This window comes from Anopheles marshallii, chromosome 2 (genome assembly GCF_943734725.1).
Source record: "Anopheles marshallii chromosome 2, idAnoMarsDA_429_01, whole genome shotgun sequence".
In the NCBI taxonomy this organism is placed as follows: domain Eukaryota; kingdom Metazoa; phylum Arthropoda; class Insecta; order Diptera; family Culicidae; genus Anopheles; species Anopheles marshallii.
The window spans coordinates 42,128,363-42,152,493 of NC_071326.1; the positions used below are offsets into that span (position 1 = coordinate 42,128,363).

The following is a 24,131-nucleotide window of genomic DNA, read 5'->3' on the forward strand; positions in this document are numbered from 1 at the left end:
ACGAACGCAACTGGATGGATCGTTGTTAAATCTACAAAAGGACCCTAAACGGTAAAAACACAAAGGTTCAGATTAGATGATAGAACAGAGCTCACTCGTTTTATACATAAACTGCTAGTTAAATAATTAATCATAATGATGTTGATGACGACGATGATAATGATGATGTTGAAGATGATAAGTTTCGCTTCACAATGGATGTTTGGCGATGTTGAAAAGCAATCAAAAGTGATCGACATAAATATAGCGAGCTAGCTAAATGATGTTGCAAAAAGCTGCGAAAGCCGCTCTCGTTAAGCTCGATCGGATGATATCCACGTTCAAGATGATGTGTCGATAATGGTGAGAGTGTGCGCACTAGTTAAACTGGTTCCCTTCCATGTTCGAGACGGAAACCAACAATGAATAAGGTGCGCTGCAAATCATAAACCGAGCATATACATTCACTTCTTGCTGGGGACTGTATGGAAAAGCTTTCGACTCAACGTTGTTGGCGAGGCGGAAAATCCAGCTCACTTGAGACGCTGGTGATCTGGTGTGCTTTTCAGGATGTCCGGCTGACCGTGGGAGCTGAGCGTATGGCTGACGTGGGAGTTGAGGGTGTGCGAATGGGAGGTTAGCGTGTTGTTGGCGTGGGTAGCGTGGGAGTTTAGCGTGTTGTGAGCGGGCGTTCCCGTCAGCGAACCGGGCAGTGCGCGGGATCTGCGAAAGGGAAAGAACGAAGAACATGGTAATATGAACATGTCGCAACGAAAGCGCTAAACAAAAGCGTCCGAACGGTGAGAGGGATATGAGGGTCCCGTGGGGTAAAGGATAGGGATAGAGTAGTACTGTCCTTACCGTATGCTTCGATGGCTTCCGTTACGGGTGAGTGTGTTCATTTGCGGTGTGCCGGGAAGCGTGTGTCCCAAGGCGTTCATGTAGTCCGCAATCAGGAGCGTAATTTCCAGTATCTTCGGTTTACTCATCGCAAACAGAAGCTTCTGTTCGTTGTTGACCGATTGCAGTGTATCTTCCGCACTGACCACTAGCATGAAATCATCCTGACACCCGCCGAACGTCATTACCGAACTGTACGGATATCGAGCGATGGTGGCCATCGACGACAGCTCCAGCACGCTTAGTGCATCCTCCGATACAGCCAACCAAGCCATTGCTTGGTCCGAGTGGCGTGGTTTTGCCTGGAATAGTGCCGCACCAAAGAAGGGCCATTTGCGAGCGCACGTCAAATATATACGCACGCAATCGAGTATGGAGCGTCCGCGCAGTAGTGCCCACTTGGCAGACAGCAAATCCTGTAACTCCTTTAGACCTTCTTGGTTGAGCGCATCCCGGTAGCGGTAGGGATAGAATTTATCGAGCGCCTGCAGTGAATTGGTTTTCGATTTGTCCGACGAGTAGTCTCCCATGTCGATTTGGGCCATAAGCGAGGCCAGTTCCAGTGCTAGATCACGTGACAACGGAAATCGTCCTTGCACCACTGAAAGAGAGTATAAATTAGATATTAATGGGTGGATTCTGATTTTAACAATATTGTTGATAGCTTACCTTGAAGGTTCACTTGGTAACAGAGCAGCAGACGTTCCTTTTCCGTCTCCAGCTTAGCCGCATGCTTCCAATAAAGTCGATTTTTGTATGTCAGCTGAATAACGCGGGAGTTCTCAAACTTGCCCGAACCCTTCTCTCGCAAAGCAGTTTCCCATTTGGAGATAACGTCACAGAGCTAAATACAGCAGCAAACAAACCAACGAGTAGAAACGTGAGTTACGGACAGATCGTTGAACGTTACGCGAATGCTTCTTTACCAACCTTAGCTTGCGGATCGAGGTAGTGTTCCAAATCCTTTTCAATCGGATCGTCACTGAACAGTGTGAATCCGTTCGTAGAATCTCGGCAACCGATTTCCTGTGCCAGCGTACAGTGAAACTCCTCAATAGTGGTGGAACCATCGAAGGATACCACCTGGTACGTTGCATTCATCATGTGCACCGGTATGGCATGTGGCAGCGAGTGATGGTAGGGATTTTTCAGCAATATCGAGAGCACCTCCATGCGGGAAGGTTTCGTCTCACGGCCACCATTTTGCATCGTGCGCTCGAGGGCTCGTTCGCAATAGGCCGCATACTTGCCACATTCCGTTTTAGAGTCCGCGTTGCGCGAAAGGTGTAACTTCAAGTACCATAATAAGCTGAAACAGATGAGTGTGGTTGAGTTAGTTATGCTTTGGTTAGCATTTTCAAACGATCATGCTTACCGACTGTTTTTCGGCACAAACAGTGACACCGCTAGGGCCAACAGTTGCCAGCCCTGTATGAAGGTGTAGGTCGGAGGATTCGATTTGCAATCGATCGGTGGAACGGTTGGGGCCTGCATTGTAAAGCATGAAGGAAAACACAATTGCATGTAACGAATCGTTTGAAGCAACCTTTCCACTAGCTAATCAGTACAGCTGTAACACTACGAAAAGAGCACTTAAGTTAAAGTAAAACAACCCATAAAAGCTTAATCATAACCGTCCCAGTTTTAGTGGACTAACTCGCTGTGAAGTGTAGAAAAGGTGTATATTTATAAGCGCCAAGACAGGGAATAATCGTCTACCGTAATCTTTCAACGGCAGAGCGTAAGTCACGGAACACAAACAGGTTAAATGTTAATATATAAGTATTTATAAGATTCAATATAAAGCCTGGGTTAGATTGTAAAGCGGTTGCAGTGGAAGCGATGTGGAGTTATCAAAAGCAAACGTTTGTTTATCCTTAAGAAAAATCTGCTGGGAGCTGTGATACGTTGAAAGTCTTTTCAAATGGTTCTACCATAATAAAAATAAACGGAACATCCGAACTGCTTACTCCAAGATGTTACCTTTCGACAGAAAAAAAAAGATTGGGAATGGGCTAAAGGTGCAAAACAATTTGTGGCGTTCGTGTTGTCGACGATGTCAGTGTAAAATGCAATCAAAACATGTTCCCTCTCGCAAAGTAAGAAAAGGTGTAGAAAGCAAACAAAATAAAACAGAAAAATATAAAAAGAAAACATATGTAAAAGTTTAACTCATAACACTAGAAAAGAAAACAAAAATCAAACGAAGCTATTGAGCAAAAAAAACAACAAAAAAAAAACGAAGTGAAAACCGAAACGAAACCAAAAAACAATCTCAAAATCAACCAGTTCCTACCTGAATGGAAGTGGGTGAGCTCCCATTCGCTTGGGCAACGCTGCCCTGCTGCGTATCGCAAGTGAACAAACTCTGGGTTGCGCAAAGCAGTAGTTGCTACAGAAAGAGAGATATCGGATAAACGGGAAGAGATAATAGCACAGAACGAAAGAAAGAAAAGATAAATTTGGGGTGGCAAAAAGGCAACAGGGACGAAACCAAAAAGGGTGAAAACCGTTGGAAGTTAAACGGGAAGGTTCGAATAAAAAAATCGTTCGATAGGAACAAAAAGAGGAGACAAAAGAGAGAATTAAAAACATTGGTTAATGGAGTGCATGTTGAGAACGGGAGCTATTTATTGCATTGATGATGATTCGTGGGGTTTGTGGCGCAAAAGGTAGATCACGATCGGGAGAAAAAGTAATCGATAAACACATTCTAATGCTTGTTGCAAAACTATTGATAATAGCACAACAAGCACGCAATTCTATTGTTGAGCAATAGAGCCACTTTGTCTGAGGCTCCCAAGCTCGAACTATATTGCTGCACAGCTAAGTCATTCTAGTCACATTCTAGTCTTTTCTATGTTGGACATACATACGAGCAAAGAGGAAAATTTTAATGGAATAGGATGAACACGATCACATTCAAGGTATGACTGCCGATGGCCTAATGCCATTTAAAAATAATAGACGGGCGGAATCCAATTTTACAATAGTTTATATCTTTTTTTTGTAGTACTAAATTTAGTTAACAAATTAAAACGGAGCATAATAACAAGCCAACAGAAATTGTGTTCAAGTAATGTTTTGATGGTGTGACATTTGATGTAAGCTTCGTATCGTTTAAATTATAACACATTTAACATCAACTTTAAATAATAGATTTAATGCTTGGCAAAAAACAATAAAACTGTTAGATAACAAGCTTCATTATCGCAAAATGTATGGAATGTAATTAAGAAAATGAAATTCTATCAAATAATACACACACACAGACATGGTTATATGACCACATTAAACAAATTTTCAACTCTATTACACTTTGTTTTTTTTAATGATTCTACTGATCATGCAGGATTACGTGAAGAAAATGTGATTAAAGAGTGCATATTATGATGGTGGTGGTAATCACAGTGGTAATCATATGAGTATGAATGGTGTACATGATTATTTTTGGACGACACTCGGTAACCTACACTCGTGTAACGATTGTTGGCCGTTCGGTTAGAGGGTGAAATTCTAGCGGATCGTTAGCTGCGGATTTGCTAAATGATAACTAGCAACATAACTATAGATGAAGGGTAACTAAAACTAACGTAAACCGTTTTCGATAAAAATCAAACATTTGTGTGGGGGGAAAGAAAGTATAGTACATTATTATGGCGGATGGTTTTCAGGATGGTTTGGAAGTAGGGTTAATTTTGTAATAAAGTAAATCAACTCTCGAATGCATTCGTTTGTTACGATCGATCACAGTAAAACTCGTATACGTGCGGCATGGTGTGATCCATCGTAAGTGCTGTTGGCTAGGGATGCTGCTATTGCATTTACCGAATGGCAAATTGAACTCGCGAACATAAATATCGTGCATATCTGATTCCATACGCTAGCGAACGAACGAACGATAAATGATTTTTTTTTTAGTGAAACATCCAATTAGTGTTAAACAAAGAGGAATAGGGTGTGAGCGGAAGATGACGGACCGGTCACGAGGGAACAAGTTCAAAGAGTATTATAGTAGTAACAATTTTTAAAATATAAACCGATCCATCGTTTAGTAACTAAGTGTAAGATCTAATCACAAATTACGTTAATAAACTGTTAAATCAAGTTTCAAAACAGTAAGATAGAAAGAGAAGAGTATAAGAAGCACATAGAAGCGCCCTCGGGACAAACTTACACGAGCGGGTTTGGCCAGTTTCTTGTTTACCTGGACACCTACACCCAGCTTCTGTCCGGTATGGCGCGACGTTTGCTTGATCAGTGCGCAGATCAGCTCCGACTGAAGCTCGGGCATGTCCAGGCACTGCTGGAGCGCGTTCTGCGCGAGCACCACATGGTAGTCGATACCGGGTTGATTAACCGCTACGGAAAGGAACAGTTGGCAGCTCTGGAAGATAGATGTACGGTGTGATTTAGTACGTCCGCTTCGAATCATCCCCTTTTGCATACCTTAAACAGTTTGATCGCTTCCGTTTGGAGCGTTTCGGAATGGAGTGAGGTTAGGGGTGAAGTGATGTTGTCCTTCGTGTGCAACAGTATCGGATGTCTCCAGAGAACACAGTCTGCAATGGGGACAAAAGGAACATTGAGGTCATTTGGAGCTTGTTTCCAAAAAAAGCAGCGGCTTTTAACTTACTCGGATCGCCATCGGTTTCCATCAGCTTCTGGATCAACTGTTCGTACTGTGTGCCGGCGTTGGGTCCACCACCCGATACGACCGTCAAGTGATAGAGCCAGTTATCGCGTTCCTGTTTACCGGGCAGTATCAAGTACGTTGGACCCTGTTGATTAAGCAGAATGATTTAAATATGGTATTTGAGGGAGAAATCGAAGATCACGATCATACCACTCCTTGCTGCTGGGGATATATAGCAACGGTGAGTCGTGCTTGGCTTTGTGCGGGATCTTCTCGTTCTTCCGAGTCAGAATCGGACACATGCTCTACCTCCTCGACGCGTGCATCGCGCATATTTATTTGGCCAAGAGGATTCTGCAGTACATAAAAATACGGATCATTGATTTGCGTTCTCTAACAACATGTACCATCATTCTTACCGTTTCGCCGGGTGCTTTGAAGTAAAGGAACATCTTCCCTAGCAGAACACACCAACACTTCTTGGCGTGTCCGTTCTTCACCTTCGTTACCCAGCCCTGTACCGTGGGTTTCTGATCGTCGCGGCTTAGCAGCAGTTTGGTTGCGTTCCTTCGCTGTACGTTCTGCAGCACCCGTATCCAGTCGTCCATGGTGGCGTTCGAATCGGCCGTCAGATAGTACACCTTCTTGCCGGTATCGATCTCGAACGTTGATGCACCGTCGGCCCGGTTAATACGGCACGCTTCGTCCAGTGCAATCTGACCCTGCGGTTTCCGGTTGACGTCGTGCTGGCTCTTCCAGTACGTTAGCGTACCGTTCTTCAGCACGAACCAGCGCTTGCGCCACGTCTTCAGCTTGCCGCCCAGCTTCGCCAGATGGCCCACCTTTTCGAGCGTTTCCATCTTCTTGTTGGGCGAGTCGGCGTACGAGGTGCGCATCAGCAGCGACGGCATCGATGCGTCCATGCAGGTCGTATCGACCGTTGAAACTGCATCCGGTGGGATGGCATAGTCATCCGAGAGGCCTGATTCAAAGGACAGTTCGGAAATTGCTGTCAAAAGTTAGGACAAAGCAACCCACCAAAGCACCCCGAACGCCAATTCGATTGTTGCGTGTTGTGATTCCCCGTGCGTGTTGTCGTTTCATTAGTATGGTTGGTTCAAACACAAACGAACAAAACAAGGCCAAGAAACATAAAATAAACGGAAAATAAATATAAAGAAAAAGAAAACATCAATAAATATGTAAGCATATTGTTATAAAATTATAGGATTTACTGTTAAATTGATAAATATTATGATTCAGCATTTTATAATAATTTTGTCTGCAAGAATCGAAATAAATACTTCATTACCATTATTCAACTACTTAATAACTTAGTTTATAAAACAGTATAGCAAATGCAAAGAAACTATCCAGGTTGTAAAAGTTGCACAGATTTACATTGTGATGAAAAATAAACAAACAGCAAGATTAAATTAGGATAAACTATGTTCAAAGAAACTACTCAGGCGCAATCGAAAGCATAGAAAAGAGCTGCTAAATAAAACAGGAGATGAAGGCACTCGCTGGATGAGAAAATGATCCTTACCACGGCCTTTGTTCTTTGGACTTTCCGAGCCGGAACGTTTGGCCGGACTGAGACTAGAGGAGGTTTTGAGGCTCTTCGAGGGACTAGAGGCACTGCCGGACGTGCTCGTCTCCGTGTTGTCCGTGCTGGTAGAGTTGTGCGTCGAGGTTGCACAGGTTAGCATCGCACCGTGACCGTCCTCGCCGTCACTGCTGTCATCGCTGGAATCGCCGGTGAATGGCATTGAACGGATTTGTGAAGCACGCTGTAAAGGAATAATGTGACGCACATCAGTCTCAGACAGTCTCAACTTCCTCCTCGCTTGCATTCGCTTTACCCCTTTGACGGTGGCGTACACCGGTACGCTGATATCACAGTAACCACCGGACACGGTTTGCGAGCGCGAATTTACACCACCAACACTGGACGTCATGCCGGAACCGGACTCTTGGTCTTGGGATTCGTTTTCCTCTCCCACACCATTGCTACCGCCCGCCCCAGCCAGTCCATCGTTGGCGACCTGATAAATTTTGGCTTCCCAGCTCGGGAATCGGTGTAGCGGTGGTGTAGGAGGTCGTGGCGTACCGAGATCTGCCACCGAATCGGAGGTGGTGGTACTCGACCCCCCACTGGGAAGACCCTTCAACCAGGCCGGAGCTTTCTCACGCGAAGGTGTGTAGATTTCGGCGTAGTCGTGTACGGCGTCTATATCCGAGCCGGGGCTAACACCGACGCCCGGTGGCGGTGGGGCCGGATGTTGGTGGTGCGGCGGGTGATGCTGATGATGGTGGGCCATCGCAGCGGAAGTTTGGGGTTGTGCCGCCGTCTGGTGAGGTTGCTGCTGACTCAGTGGCAGCAGGTTCAAACCATCGACGGCCGCCGCCAAGTCTCGGGCAAGTTCCTGCGGTTCCATCGACAGATTGCGCCGATGGTGATGATGGTGGTGGTGGTGGTGGTGGGGATGATGGTGCGAGCCGGAACCGGAGCTACCGGCGTGCAGGGACCGGTGTTCGGGTGGGTCGAGCGATTCGCTGCGCCGTCGGCCGCTCCGCCGCTTGACGTCCTGCACGTCCAAGCTCAGGCTGGTCCGGACGGGTTGCGTTGCGGCGACGCTACTGTGGCGGGTACTCTGCGTGGCAATGTGATTGCGCAGCAGCTCCAGCTGCTGGTTGCACTTGATGTTCTGTTCGCGCAGCAGCTGGTTTTGCTCCTCGAGCTCGCGCAGTTTGTTCGTGACCCACTCCTTGATTTTGGCCGCCTTGGCACCGACTTGCCGGGCGTCCTGTAGGCGCAGCTGCTTCTGCTCCTCGATGGCCGACTCGAGCTGACTGATCTTCACCGGATCGGTACCTTTCGGTGGGTCGGTACCGCCGTGTCCTGTCGGTCCCGTTCCAGCAGCCGCGATCGATTGCTGCGCACCAGCCGCTACGGCTGGATTGCTGCTCGGTGATGGTGACGGCCCGGTTAAGTTCTGTGACTTGGGCCAGTCACACAGTCGTTGCTCCATGGCCCGCACCTGTAGCGAGGGAGAAAAATGAGATAGAATTAGTTACGAACTACTATCAGAATATTAAAGCAAGTATCTTAAAGCTGGCATCATTGGCAAGAGAGCTAGACAGAAGACTTTAAAAGAGATTTCAACTCCAAGCCACACGTTCATTGAAACGAACAGCAGAGACAATTCCCTTTGAACTGCTTCACACTGTCCCAGCTGGTTGGGAGACGAAAGCCATTGCTTCGTTGATAATAAAACTTGTCCGAGCCGTTGCTCTTCTCGTCTGGCAGTTTGTGTTTAAACGGCAACGGGAAAATTAGTTTTCATCATCACAGTTTAATTGAATTTTGCACCGCTAACATTCGCCGACTCGCGTCAAGCACTAGAGAAGCACAAAATGGTCATTGTCTCGAGGTGGAGAGCAAGCTGTCTAAAAAATAAAACAACCTCAAGGTTTAAGGTTGCGACGCACTAGGATAAAGAAGCTGCTATCTCTTTGCACGAATCACGAGTTCCTGACCCATGCTGCCCATGGTGCTGCTTCGGGGCTGTTGAAAGGCGAACCAGAGATAGGAAACTCACAGTCAAAGCAGCAAAAGAAAACATGCTGATTGTTGTAGTGCAAATCTCGTCCAACGAAAGATTAGTTCAAAAGATTCACAAGCAGTCAATTAGTTTGGGGAACGTCAGGCGGAACGTGACACGCATTTACACTTCGAGGTTGTATTTTGTATTATCTCTCAATCCCAAACAGCCACGTGTCGCGTCACGTGCAGACTATTCTTTTTTGGTGTGGAGAGACAACTTCTTAGTGCTGCTGCAGAAAATGATAAATCACACTGCTTTGGGGCAGGCTAAACGTTTGATTAATAAGATTAGTTGTATTTTTAAAGAAAAAGTAATTTCTTTACACTCACTTAATTTGTTGGGACAGCAAAACATTTTAAATTGTGTGTTTATATGTAAGGACTCAGAACTTTAGATTGAATTTAGTATCTATAGAACACAGCAGCTATTTGAATACTTAAGCCACCTGTCGAACAAAACATACAGGTATAAACGCATCTATTTGTGACACTCTGCTCTGTTCCATCCTAGACTAGTACATGCTGAAACCATCAACTTGTAGAGGAAAACCAACAGAACAACGGTGTGCATGTAGCATAGAAATGGTGACTAAGCTTGGTATACCCTTGGGAAGCTTAAAAGCGTAAAACTAAAACAGTAAATTGATACATTCTTCCCTCGGGATGAAATTTTCAGACAGCGGCTGGATGTGGGAATGTGAAACGAAATGGCGATGAGGACAACGACTCCGACATAGCGCATGACGATGGAGTAAATTATTGTAGACCCACGCGTGCACTACAATATGTTTTGCTACAGTCAGTGAAGCATGACTGTCGTTTAATACTTGGACAGAAGAAATCCAATGGGACAGTGCCCTAAGGGAATCCATTGCAGCTACAGAGACATTTCATCTAGACCTTCCAGTGCTCAAAAGGACGGTTTATGAAATAATAGACTCACTCATAACGATTATTAACACTTGTGAGTGATTTTGTTACACTGTCTATTTACTTAACTTTAAAATTGGATGACAAATACTCCTGTTAATTGAGCAAAAAAAAGGGAAACGAAAAATCAAGTGAGTTCTATGCATTCCAACACATAGAATCTCCCACAAGGAAATGTGCTTTTCATCACGAAAAACCAAAACCGAACAACGTCTGCAACAGGAAATATCCATTAGTGGTACAAACTGTGGGGAAGTCACATTTGTTGTTTCCGCAGTACGCGTTGGTAGTGTTTTGTGTGGTCAACTCGTTTTCCGTCCCACTTTCTAGCGGGAATGTGTGGCCGCGCTGTACGATGACATTTTTGTTAGGTACAATGAAACTGAACAGGGACACCACCGTACACAATGGAGTAAAAAAAAACGATCCTCTGCCACAAAAAAAAAAACAGCTAAGTAACTTATAGGAAAAGAGATAAAATGCACGAGGTCTCTACTCTCTTGAATCGGATGCAGTTCCACTGCAGGTGGAAAAAAGGATTCTTATGTCCTGTTCGGGTTTGTGCGGGGGGTTTTTTTTTGTTGCCCCAGAATGAAGCTTCTTTGATGGATGTGTTTTTCTTGCATGGAACTCCGTTCGTCAACGTTTGCTTGCAAGATGGCTTTTTTGGGGCAAAAAAGCACATGATTCGTTTAGTTCGCAAGTGTACTACACCACTAACACACACACACACACGGACGCGCGCGAACGGGATGAAATATTGCAGATTGCGAAGGAACGAATCACATTCCAGCAACCATTCGGGGCGTCAAACCCGTCCCCGGGACGGACCATTTGAATGGCCTCGCGAGCGAGCATACCGACGGGATATGATTGAATTTTGCTGTTTGCTGCTCTTTTTGCGGTGTGGGAGTGGTGCTGCAGGTGGGTGGCAGAAGGTTACTGACCTTTCTCATGGCGGCCAACCGGGTGAACAGTTGGAACCAGGAAGCTAACATGGAACGCAGATAGGATGAGCATCCTTTTTCATACATGGTTGGAATACAATGTACAGAAACAAACAATGCCGCATTGTGGCAATGACCTGCCCCAGCGATGGTTCGAATGAATGTTCATCCGGTTGCATAAGTAATGTAACAGATGAGCGAACGAAAAAGCTTCTTCCTTTCCCCTTTTTTTTGGTGTGGATGCCTTGTAAAGCGGTTGAGATGAGTTGGGCTATCCATCACCATTACGAACGGGGGCCAAATGCCGATCTGTTCATCTGTTTTCCGTCCATGTCAATCCTGTGGCACCACCATCCGGGTGGTGTTTGGTGAAATATGACCAACCCAACACCAGGGAAGGGAAAGGATAATATCCTTTTGTTTGTTCAAGGTGGAGCTATTTTATGCAAATAACAATCTACCAATTGATCCACCGAGATTATGCGACCGGAGGGCACAGCTTGGTACAGCCCAACAAAAAAAAAACTCCTCACACCGGCACCAACGTAGGAAAAGTGCTGGAGTTCTTATCCTTTCTTTATCGGAGTTAATAAATATTCGCAAAATAGGGCTTTTAAGGGGGGGAGGGGAGGGAAGAGCATAAATTTGGCCATTGTGTTCCATTCATCCAGCCGTCCATTCGTAATCAACTTTCAAACGAACTTGAAACACTCGACTTAAAACACCCGACAGAGTCCCGGGATTTCGTGAGGGAAAGGTGGCGAACGTCATAAACGGAAGAGTTGTTGAATTAATCAACCTGATTTACGTGATACCGCTCAACAGCCAACAGGTGAGCCGTTGGCCCGTTGAGGGGGGGGGGGGGAAGTACGGTGTTTTGGGGTGCACTCGATTGGCACACAAAATCGCGTGCCACAAACGCGAAACCCAAACCCATTTCCTATCGAGCGTGTATGTGGTGTGCGGTTTGCCTACCTTTCGGGCGCTTTATGCGGGAAATAAACTACTCGCACACTAATGAATGAGTTTTCGGTTGGAAAATTTGCTACTTTCGCCAGCACGTTCCCTTCCATTGTTGAGGAAGCACCATGTTTTTCGAATGTATCCGCTTATACATTCTTTGTCGATCGGTGTCAGGTTTTGTGGGTGGAGCAGTTTTGTAAAAAATGTCGGAAAACTTGGAAGTAAACTCGACTAAGCTCGTGTAGCTGGATATTCTTTCCCCGGGGCAGAGTGTGGGTGCATGTACATTTTGCGTAAAGTTGAAATTTACGATAATTGCATCGGTGCATCCTCTCGATCTGTACAGCTGCAGCAGCAGCACCAAACACAGCACATCGCATGCTCATGTCCGGGCAGTTGCCGTAGCAAAACTTTGCTGCTCAAGAAGTTCGACAATGGGGCAAAGATTATGGACAAGGTTTCGAAAGGTGCAGATACTGCACTAGCGTCGTACCGTGTACACGACAGCTTTTTCATCCGCTTGCTGCAACAGCAACGATAATTTATTGCAAATGCGTTCGCTACACTACACGCGCTTCCCGAGGCATGGCCGGGACACCAGCATGGGGTGGTCCCACTCACTGGCAACTGATTAAATCCAATCCAACGGGGCTCGTACCAAAGGAAAATGCATCCCAACCCCGGGTAGCTATAAACAAGGATGCCGTCCTTTCCATCGTGGATTTGCGTTGAAACTGTGCAGAAATGGGTGTGCCTTCCTTTTTTTGCACACCGACAGGGGGGATGGTTGTTCGGGAAACTGTAAACTGTGGGCGGGAAAATAAAACCATTTTCCATTCCATTTTCCAGGTTGCGGAGCTCTCGGAGGTGTTACTCGCCGCAACGGATATACGCCATTGTATACGCCATTGGAAGCGGAAGAGCTGTTAATCGAACTGGAACCAGGAAACCGGTCAGATATGCATGCTTCTAGTGCTTGTGTGCATTGTAAATATGCAGCTCCAACCGTTCGGGTAATGGTATGCTAAATCCATCGTTCCGTTTATGGACCAATTCCACCCGGTGGATGGAAGCACCACGCGTCTAACCCAATTCGTGTTGGGAATATGGCACGATCATAAAGCAACTATTTTATCACACTCGGTTCCACCGGCGAGAGATTGTATCGTAAGCGGCACACGGCTGAAATTGTCAACGCGGAACCATATGCAGCGGATTAAACGTGCAGCGTGAGTGGATCCTGCCCCGTTATGAAAATATGTGTTCACTACACGATGGAGCACTGGAAGCTAAAAACTTTGCTATTCCTTTTTAAATGAGTAACCTGTTTCAAGGTACGATACGATGGGGGCACGTGGAAAGTTGCTGGTTGGTGAGTAACATGACGACCAACGACGAGCTTCTGATTTCCCCGTGATGGAAAATGAAGTTGCATGGGAACTGTTCTGCATAGTTGCACAGCTCGCTTTGGCTTAGCTGTAGAGCTTACCCCATCCACATCGCTTGTCTATTCCGCTGATGAACTAAAGACGTTGAGAAAGGATCAATTTCCAACTTTTCTTCTTAATCATTCATAGGGTTTCCTGGAGTAGTTTTAAGCAAATGCTGACTTGAGACAGGTGAATAACAAACGCCTGCAACGCCTTGCAGGAGTAGGGCTTAGTGATGGAATACCTTTTTTTGCCACTTTGAGTTCATTTAATTCCACTCTCAGACACGCCTCACAGCTATGAAACAACATTCAGGGGCAAGTGTTTTTACTGAATATTCGCACGATTGTTAGTAACTCTTGGTTCGTTATCTGACATAAAATATTTACTAAATTTCATACTTATCTCTTCAGCCCGGGGATGATAATAAGGTGAAAATTTGTATGAGTGCATTGAATAAATAGTAGCTTATATTAAGTATGCAGCAGCTTAATTTACGATAATCATCCTTTCGCCATGATTTCTTTCGTTATAAATTAGTTTCAAGTCGTAGATTTATAATGGCTGCCGCATCGCGTGAGCGCGCCTGAATATATGCAATACAGTTTGTAAAAGAAACCCGCAAGGTATGAAACACGAAACAAAAGAAAGTTATTGCCTACCTTTAGGCGGCAAAACTCGAAATCACCGTTGAGTAAACAATTTGTTCATTGAACTTGTACTAATTTTTGTTGGAAGCAGTACTACCGTTTGTAATTATGTAACTTTTTAATTGTAATGTACGTGCCTAGTTGCATATAAATGTTAATAAAATATTATTTTGGAGCCTTCTGTAAGAGAATTTTCCAATCATACAACTGATATCAGAACTATGAATGAAAATCTAATATGAAATAATTATTTTTACTCCAAAGAGAGCTCTAAACTTTATACAAATCAAAGCCAAACTGGTCCACAAAGATTTGAACAAAGAAATGGCCAAAGAGTCGGAGAAAACCGAAAACGTTCTTTCTTGTTCCATCAATCCACTTCACACTCCGCATTAGGTCTTTGCACTTGTCGCGCGAGACTCGCTAACGATGTGCGGCGCAAGTGACGCTACGCCCGAATCGGCCACTCACATTCAATTAAATCTTTGCACAACTTCAGTTCGCGTTTTGGGTTTTATGTTTGCCATTGCATTCGCCAGTTGCCGGTGGAAAATGGCAATCTATTTTCGCCCGAAAGGAAATGCTACTTCACAGCTACCGCTTGCTTCCCACACTTTGATCTCTGTTTTATGCTGCCATCTTCACAAAACTGTCACCACCGTCGGGTCGGGTACGTTGGCGAAGGTCGCGACGCATGGCTTTCTTTAACGGTGGGTGCTGCTGTCTCGCAAAGTTCTAAGACGCAATGACAAACTCTTCATTTTCATCCTTCTTATCGCGCTCGTCCCGTTGCAAAGAAATCAGACGCTGCGTTGTTGGTGCGGAAATGAAAGATCAACCGTCTGGGAGGTCGAAGAAAGCAAGCAATGATCAACCATAAACCGTGTTGTGCCGGAAACGACCGGACGGTTCGAACCCGATGGTGATGGTTCGGCTAGCACACAAAACTAGACAACGTGACAGCTGATAATGGTTCCAAGGCGGAAGGCAGTGGCGGCTGGCGCCAATCGCTCCCAGCAAGCAATTGCTGCACAAAATGCAAAACCCAGCGGAGTGCAAAATGGTTTGCTGAAATGGACAAAGTCTGCTACATTCCTTCGGGCGGGTTTCTTCGCTCTTCCTTAAAGCTCCGAACCAGCGATGTCCCAATGGAATAATGGCGCTTTCCATTATAATGATCGCGTTATGCGTGTTGCAAGAGGACAGAATGAACATGTGCTTCAAAACAGATGAAAATTTCCGTTTGCTGTACAGCACGGCGTACGTGTCTCGCGTGCCGGTCTCGGTTACCGTACACGGAACGATGCTTTCAACACACTTCACGCGCAAATTGGTGGAATGTTGCAAGGAAATGCACAAGTTCTAAAAATATTCCTCCCATATTACGGAAAAATCTTACTCCATCGTCCATCGTGTAATTGCACTGAAAGGGCGCCGCCGTCGTTCAGCTATTTTGGATATACTTTTTTTCCGAAGTATGGTCCACTTTCGTCCAGTCCCGTTGTTTGCTGTGTTGGGAGAACTTTGTATTTTGCGCTCCATTCCCACCGAAGGAACGTGCCAGCACCGTGTGGAATGTGCACAGACCGGGCGAATGAAAAACGTTCTGCCGAGCGAGTGGAAAATAATGTGCCGATATTATTGCACAACGCGATGGGGTTTCTGGGTGGAGCAAGCGTGAAGCAGCAGCTGATTGTTTTTAAATTGCCCTTGGTTTTTGTTTTTTTGTTTACTTCCCGTGCCGATAGGATGCGCCCCACTTTTATGACGCAGACAGATTTGCATCGATCGATCTGGTGGAATTATAAAGCGGAAGGTTTCGTTTTTCGCTCATAATTTGAATGTTAATTCTTTTGGCCATTATTTCCCAAAGAAATGTTAAATGACTCGTCTTCTGCATATACACACTTGTTTATGTGCATCATCATCATCACGAGTCGGCGGTGAATTGATTATTTATTGATTCGCAACGTATCAACAGTGGTGTGTTGTAAGCGTGTGTTCCCATGTCGCTAAACATCGTCCAGCCGAGTGCTGCATATCGTTCATCGCAGTTAATAAAGCTTCGTACGGAAACGGGGAAAATTTGTATCTGCTCTGTTTATACATTTCTTTGGCGGGTGGTGAGCTTTTGCTCGAGTTGGGCGAATACGCAAAGCAAATTGTGTTCGATCCGGTGTCCGATTAGCATTTGCTAGTGGTTGCGAAGTGTTGGAAACCATTGGACGGACGGGTTATGTTTATTTATGATTGCATTTACCCTTCATCAAGGCGTTCCCTCCGTCATGTGGGAAAAGAGCAATCTTTCTACTGCCCGATGGACTAATAGACTCGCTTGCCAATCAGCTATGGACATTTCACTTTTGTTTCCTTTCCTTACATGGTTGATTATTCTTGAAGGAATCATTGTTATGCACAAAGCAAATGCTTTATGGTTTTGTTCATTTGGAGAATGGGTTTCCTTTTGTCGAGTAACATTCCTTGGGTGGCAAACAAATACAGAGTGCGCATATTTCTAATGACCTCTTTCAAATATTGATTTCGATTGAGCAGTGAATAAACTTTGACACAATTACCCAACGCAAATTACTGACCTTACTGATTACCTTACTTACTGATTTACCTTACCTTACTGATCGTTTTGAACTACTTCACTATGTGAATTACTCTTGTGATGTTTGAATGCAAAACCAACCATATTAAATGTGACTTTATGAACAGTAATCAGTGACAAAAACCTATGGAATATTGTTTTCTGCATTGGGTTTTAGAAGGAATCATATAAAACATAACTTTTCCTTATTAGCGCAGTTAATCCGCAGTTTACCTTATCAGTGTTAAAAACGAAAAAGATTTATTTTTTAGTTTTTTAACGATCAGAGTTCCACAGAGGTCCAAAGAACGAACTTTTATTTGACCGCTAGGAGATGTTTCGATGTTTGGAAGATGAAGAATAACGACTTTTTTGGGATTTTGTACAATGTAATTGTTGGTTAGGTAGTGATTTCATGTGAAAGTGTACATATTACAGAATACGTAAAGTTTTTCTTACGATTAGTCACAAATTGCCGATTTTACAGGCCTTTTTATTCAGTGATATAACAAATAGGTGCGATATTTTATTTCTCAGGATAGGACAAAAAATCCTCGATGTCACGATGTCCTTCTCGATTATAAAAGCTCTTGACAAACGATTATAATTTTATATAAAGAACATTTGATGAAAACACCACCGGGTGTGGCACCCGAGATATGGTGCCCTTTTACTGTTTGGAGAAGGGCTGATAGACATTCCCTAATGTGCATTGTATCTTAGGTTAAGATGAGATATATTTAAGCAATACGGTTACGTTAATACGGAAAATATTCTGCTAATCAATTCATAGTTCTGAAAGGAATTTGCAAAATAATGTGTGGGAAAAAATGTACAAGAACTTTGGACAAATGTGTCCTGAAATGGGTTTACTCTTTGGGTTATTACTTCGTGATTTGTCGGTGTATTGCCAAGTTTTTTACGATATATTCCTGCAACCTTAAGCCTTGATAGACTATAATAAAATATTAGACTTATTTAAAACAAACCCATGTCACGTACGGTTACACATTCTACGTTTCATGAATGTTCATAATGTTTCAACATATTGTTGTATCTTTTCAAACAACATCTTCTGTTCAACACAAAAGAGAGAACGAATAGAAGAACGAACAGTAGATGTGACACCGAACAATAACTTCTACATAGCAAAAAAGTATATGAACAAATCACATCAACTTTTGATTTACCAAGCAACGAACCAACGAACCAAAAAACCCCGTAAAGATTATTAACTGATGGGAACGGGGAAAGAAACAATCTCCGAACTGTCCACGCCTTTTTTCCTAATCGATTTGTTACAGCTTATTGGCGGGCCATTGACTTCCCTTCCGCTTGCCATGTTTATTAGACGGTCACCGTTGTGTCTTGAGGTTGGCGGCAAGAAGCTGACAGCACCCACCCGAAGTGGGATGCAGAAAATATGGGTGCGTTGTTCGCCCTCTGTTTTTCTGTTTGTCCATAGTTCACTGGCTGCTGATTGACGTGGCTATTACATACGTCGTCGTCGTCGTCGTCGTTGTTAAGCGCAGACATTTGTTGGGAAGTTGGAACATTTGGTTGGGATATGGCAAAACGGAATGGAAACACTTTCTGCAGCAGCAGTAAATCAATACGTACACAAAAGCGCCATCGCGCGGCCCAGTAACCGCTTCCGTGCGGCCCATTATGGTGATGATGGTGAGACGGTGTCGAGGAAAGGTTTTTGATGCGCTGCTTTCAACGGCCGGTTTTGCTTCCACCTTTTGATCGGGTATTGGGTTTTCTAAGGTGCCTGCATTTTATCGCTTTTGGCGCAATTTCCCGAGACTGCCGGAAGTGTCGACCGGGATGGGGGAGTATCACTTTATAGGTTTTGGCCCTTCGTTTCGTGTCACTTCATTCACACACGCATTAAAACGGAACGCTATCGTTTGTTCCACATCACATCAGACGATCAAGAATGTAGCAGTAGATCCAGTTTCATAGCGGTTCTTAGCAACGTGTCACTAACCGGGATTATTAATCCTAAACATTAATAGAACTAAACGAGTATTTTTAACTACTGCATTTATGGAAGACACTTTTTCACACACGAAACCTATTTTGAAAACTGCTATTATAGCTTCCTTTTTATTGTAGAGAAACTTTTACATTCAATCAGGACATGTGGCCAATTGGAACCGAACAAATATTTGCAGACGGATGGTACGGAAAGAAAAATGTCCTACCGTCACTCCGTCTGTTTTCGAACGTGAATTTCTTGATTTCACACCAACACATACGCAATTGCAAATCGGTACACACATCCTTTGCAGTGTTGCTAGGGTAACGCACACGACGTTCAATGCATCGTAGCAACCCCTTTGCGACATGCAATAGGGGAGCGAAACTAAGATGCTATACGAAACAGGGACAGGAATGAATGAATGCTCAAAAGGATTTTGGCAGAGCATGAAACAACATTTTTATGTTTTCATAAAGAAATATGTTCTTCGTAAAACAAATAATTACATAACGGAAAATAGCTCATTATGAAGATTTAATGTACAGACAAAAAAAAAATCGACGAAAGAACGCACACCGCGAAGGTTCGACCGTTTTGCGTAAGTACAGAAGCGCGTCAGCTGGTTTGCCCGTGCACGACGTCCCTTTTTTCGAAAAGGTTCAACAGACTTTCAATTCAACCGAGGGTTCCCAACGGACGGGAGACCAAAAGCGGATCTCCCTCGGGAAGCAAGGGTGGCAGCAAGCAGCAGACAGGCACACGCATGTCGCCGCCGGGACGTTATGGTTTGATGCATACAGTTCTGCGTTCTTCCATCCGTTCCATCCCTTTCGCACTTTCACTCGGAAGCCCGGTTTGCTAGAATCATGCCGCTTGCAACCGATACGAAAGAAGCGGCCGAGACGCACATGAATTATGCTCACACGTCCGGCTTGCGGGTACGGCTGCACACAGGCGGGGACGGGTTTTGCGGTGTTGCTTTGCGCAAGTGACAAAGAACCCTACGCAAGCACGGCGTGGTGGATGGATTTTGTATAATTTTGTCTTTGTGTGTGTGTTGCTCTCTGCTCTTTGTGCGTGTATATTTTTTGTTTGCTGGTAAGCGAATATTTAGCTAAAAGCAGTGCTGCGTGATACTTTTAATTTACGATCAACGATCATCACACTGCTGACAAAGTAAAACATATTTTACCTCCAAGTGGAGCAAATTAGTAGGAAAAATGTGGGACCTAGTTGAATTTTGGCCAACATTTCCGTTTTCAATGTTGTTTTTCATTTATTTTCAGTTTAATAACGATTCGTTTACAACGAAACGATAGCAAAAAAAAATCAACACTCGCGTGTTTGGCCAGTCTGTTATTATATTATGAAACGTGCACAAAATTTCTGTTGAACCACAATGGACGGCAAACGAACGAGAGTATCACGTGCCAACGGGTGGTTGAAACTAGGTTGAAGCATTTTGTTTTTCTGTACTGGGAAACTTGAAACCTGCCCAAATTGACGTGTAGAATTGCTAAAATAATTCTTACACAAAAAAAAAAATCCCAAACAAATCAGCATAAATCTATAGTTAAAACAGCTACAAGGACGGCATGACATTCGATTACAACATTTTGTGTCCGTGATGGGTGCGTGTAAAAAAGTAACTGTAGAAACATAATACTTTTCTATTTTTTTTCCCTAAGTTGATACACTTCCGTTTTTCCGTTTTCAGGCAGATTTCGTCCGCGGTTTCGTTACGGCACGAACTCACGTACGCAACAACGCACGCACGCACGCACGCACGCACGATCGTCGGAAAATGATTCATCAAGCCACAAATTCTTTCCTTTCACATACACACACACACACACGGGGCGGTCAAATTCGACAAGCAGAACGGAAGCAGACGGAGATCAATTAATTTCAGATTCGTTCGTTTCCGACGCATGGTTCCGTGCCGGAACTTGCCACGTTCATTAGCAATCGAAGCACAAATTCGGACGATGAATGAAGGAAACATATGTGCTGCATTAGGCGATACAGCACTGAAGCGGTTGCATCTTTTCTCTTCACTGACCACATGATCACGTGTACGTTTGCTTTCTTCGCCCAAACCTTAGCACGAGTTTAACACTTTTCCACAACCGGGCACGTGGACAGCCATTATTGCTTCGCCAACTTGTTGTGATTTTTGCTGTTTAGTATCGCGACACTAACGCTTATTTCACGTTTATAAACAATTTATTTAACCAAGTTGACGCTTGGCGATGATCTTCAACCGGACTTGGGATGGAAACGACACAAAGTGGTGAACGAAAGCAATAGGTAGGACCTAAACCACCACGTTCGAACAACCGACGCACATCCGCACGGTTTGAATGGCAAGAGAGAAATGATTCTGGCGTAGCATGAGAGAACTTATGCTTTTCCCAACAAACCGGACGAAGTGTGCTCACGCGTACTAAGGTCTCCGAGAATACCAGGACCGACCGGGAGAGTGAGAAGGTGTGATAGACGATGAGTAAGACATAAAGTGAAAGAGAGGGAGAGAGCGAGAGAGCATAAATATACTGAAGCTGAACGTTTTACATATTTATCGGTGGTTATTTATTGCAAATATTTTTTTTTTACAAAAGAGTTACTTCGAACAAACTCGAGATACTTTTTTAATTTGAGAGAAAAGAACAGAATAATTAAAAAAATAATATGAAAGGAAAAATAAAACTTATCACTTAAAGACAGCGTTTCATAATTTCAGCACTTCAACCCTCCCCCAAAACACGATCAAAATTTCGGGCTCGATTGTCCAAAACTGTGAAGAAACAGTGCGGCCCATTATGAGCGAACGCATTAATAATGGCCACTACTTAAACCCCCGGGGTCCAGGCCACCAGCCTCGAGCAGAATGTGTGCAACGGGCAGTTTTTCAGTGCACTGTGGTTTCGTTACAACTGTTTCCGAAACCACCCCCAAAAAAAAAAAGCCGGTTAAGCCGTGTCAAGTGAAGTGGCAGCAGCTAATCCAAATGGATTACGTTTACGTGCCGTATGCGTGCTGTTGTATGTTCCTGTGGTGGTGGTGCGTTTGTGGCGAGGGGCACATTTTTTTTTTATTTCCGTGGCCCCCGAGCACACACTTGGGAAGTGGTTCCGAATTGAAAATCGTGGAGCAATGGCATGGAAATGTTGAGTATTGTTTTATCATGTCGGTTGAGCACAAAACGATCAATTTAACAAAAATAAACTGATGAGATTATGAAACGAAATAATTATTTCTTAACAAACCAGCTTCATTTATGTAGTTAATAACAACTTTAATATGACAATGGAGTTTCATGGACTTCTTCCAAAGCATTGGTGTGAAATTAGCTAAACACATCATAATGTATCAATATTCATGTGCAGAAAGCTTCAAAGATTATCACTTTGGTGGATATCATGCCGTAAATCAGTGTTTGTTAATTATCACTTGTAATCAGAGCCTGGGGCCGTCCGGTGGAGTATTGGTAGCGGCACCGATCATCCGACACGACAGGACCGGTTCAAAAATCCCAGTAGGAAAGGATTGACTATCCAACAACGTGGTAAAATTAAGTATAGTAAGCCAAAAATAACAGGCATGAGGCATATAGAGAAGGACGTTACGCCAAGAGGAGAGAGAATCAGAGCCTTATAATTATGTTGAGGTATAAAACCTTTCAAAGAGGGATGTAAATGCGGACTATGCCTGTGCCTTCAGTGCCTTCGTTTACTTTTACCATATGATATTTGACTAATACGTTAGAATAATTTCTGTAGTAATTACCCTTAGTTTAGTAAATACGAATTACACTTTAACAATAATTGAATTAAAGCCACTTGCTGTGAAAGTGTATTAAAATGTAATGTGGGATGGACATAAGCTTAAAGAACTACTGTCATTTTAATATGATGAAATGCATCAGTGCGAGAAATAGGACACGAATTGGAGAACATTGGATAAAATGGTACCAAACTCTAGGTCACTTATGCATTATTCAGTATTTTTATGGTCGAAATATTACCTACTAATCCTAAAAATTATCGTTACTAAACCACGGAAACAATATTTAAATAGACACGATGGATGTTTAATTTCAGCAATAAAATCTCGACTACATCTCGACACGCAGTTTCGCAGGAGGATCTCCTATGCTGCGGATAGTGTTTGGCACTACATGGGAAATCAGCTTTGATCATTATTGCTCATAAAACGAAATCGAATGACAGATATTCGGCAGACATTGAAAATTCCATCCCACCTCTTCCATTCGTATAGTCAGCTATAGCAAAGCCAGTTAACAGAAAAAATACTTCTCACCATAGCGAGATCACGCCAGCACTCGATGTTGTTGCCATACCCAGAAGCGATCTTGCTCACCTGAAATGAAATGAAGCAAAGGTAAAGGCACAGGTTTAGTGGTGGCTTCATTACAGTGAAATTTAATTAGCAGTTTGTGTGTTGCATCCAATCAGTGCGCAATGCGATCCTCCTCCTTGCCGAAAGCGCTTGTGTCGCGCACATCCTTGCTCTTGTTTTTTTTTTTCGCTAAGCCCAGTTCGGTTCCTTCGTTCGAAGGGTATTAAATCCCTTCGGTGCAATTTCGACTGCATGATTCGCTTTTATGTCATCGTTGCAGTCATGGCCCGGTTTTTGTGTGCATGCACTGCAGTGTATGCAAAAATAACCTAAACCACGGTCCAAACCATGGAACGAAGCATCCACCGGGGAATCCTGGGAAAGGAACCTGTTTGTCATAATCAAATCCCTCTATCGCTCTCTCTCTCTCGCTATCACAAGAATGGGCAAAGTAAAACAAGGAAAAGAAATAGAAACACGGCACAAGATGGGGCACATCCATCTCGGTGACATTCACGTTTCTCGTTGCATGCAGCACCCCGGGAAGATTTAATATGCTGCTGACTTCGAAAGGATGCCTTCGGTGCCTTCGCTGTGTCAGTGCTGCAGTTTTGAGTCCTTGTTGGTAAAAGGAGGACTTTATTTTTTTTTTAAATAAAGTAGAAACAAAAACCTCACACACACACAGTGGCGTACGAACAGTAGTGATGAATGTGCTTCCAAAAGAACACGTTCGCGGTACGTTGATAATAATACCGAAACAATAAATTAAGGTTTATGGAGTACGTTGGCAGCGTACGTTTCATTTGAATATGATATAAATATGAGACCAAAAGTGGGGGGTTTTTCGACAACGATAAAAAAAAACCAGGCATTGTTAAACTAGCAAAGAATCTTTAGCTTAAAAACACAAAAAAAAACATCATACATTGTCTTATAAATTATTTGGGAAAGAAAAGTATCTACATGAAAGTGTGTTTTGTACGATCGTTTGTACAAGAGTCGCTGCATTTCGTGCTTGATTAGCATTTTGCGAAATTCAAACATAAAAATTTACATATTAAATTGTGTATGTGTTTTATTTTTGCCTTTGGGTTGGGTGTGACCTTCACACCGCAGATGACTCCTTTTTTTATGCAAAGAA

At 43.8% G+C, this 24,131-nt stretch overlaps 1 protein-coding gene across 1 annotated transcript in view; it reads right to left on the reverse strand.

Annotated features, from left to right (window-relative positions):
- Positions 1-512: 512 nt before the first annotated feature.
- LOC128717982 (uncharacterized protein CG43867) overlaps positions 513-24,131 on the reverse strand; it is an 88,248-nt gene continuing 64,629 nt past the window's right edge. The window contains exons 3-16 of the mRNA XM_053811658.1: positions 7,890-8,559; positions 7,381-7,784; positions 7,065-7,308; positions 5,935-6,524; positions 5,726-5,869; positions 5,516-5,660; positions 5,329-5,441; positions 5,057-5,266; positions 3,176-3,271; positions 2,255-2,367; positions 1,810-2,188; positions 1,549-1,723; positions 841-1,480; positions 513-702 (exon numbers count right to left, since the gene is read on the reverse strand). Coding sequence (XP_053667633.1) covers positions 513-702; positions 841-1,480; positions 1,549-1,723; positions 1,810-2,188; positions 2,255-2,367; positions 3,176-3,271; positions 5,057-5,266; positions 5,329-5,441; positions 5,516-5,660; positions 5,726-5,869; positions 5,935-6,524; positions 7,065-7,308; positions 7,381-7,784; positions 7,890-8,559 — 4,113 coding nt within the window. The remainder of the gene's footprint in view (positions 703-840; positions 1,481-1,548; positions 1,724-1,809; positions 2,189-2,254; positions 2,368-3,175; positions 3,272-5,056; positions 5,267-5,328; positions 5,442-5,515; positions 5,661-5,725; positions 5,870-5,934; positions 6,525-7,064; positions 7,309-7,380; positions 7,785-7,889; positions 8,560-24,131) is intronic.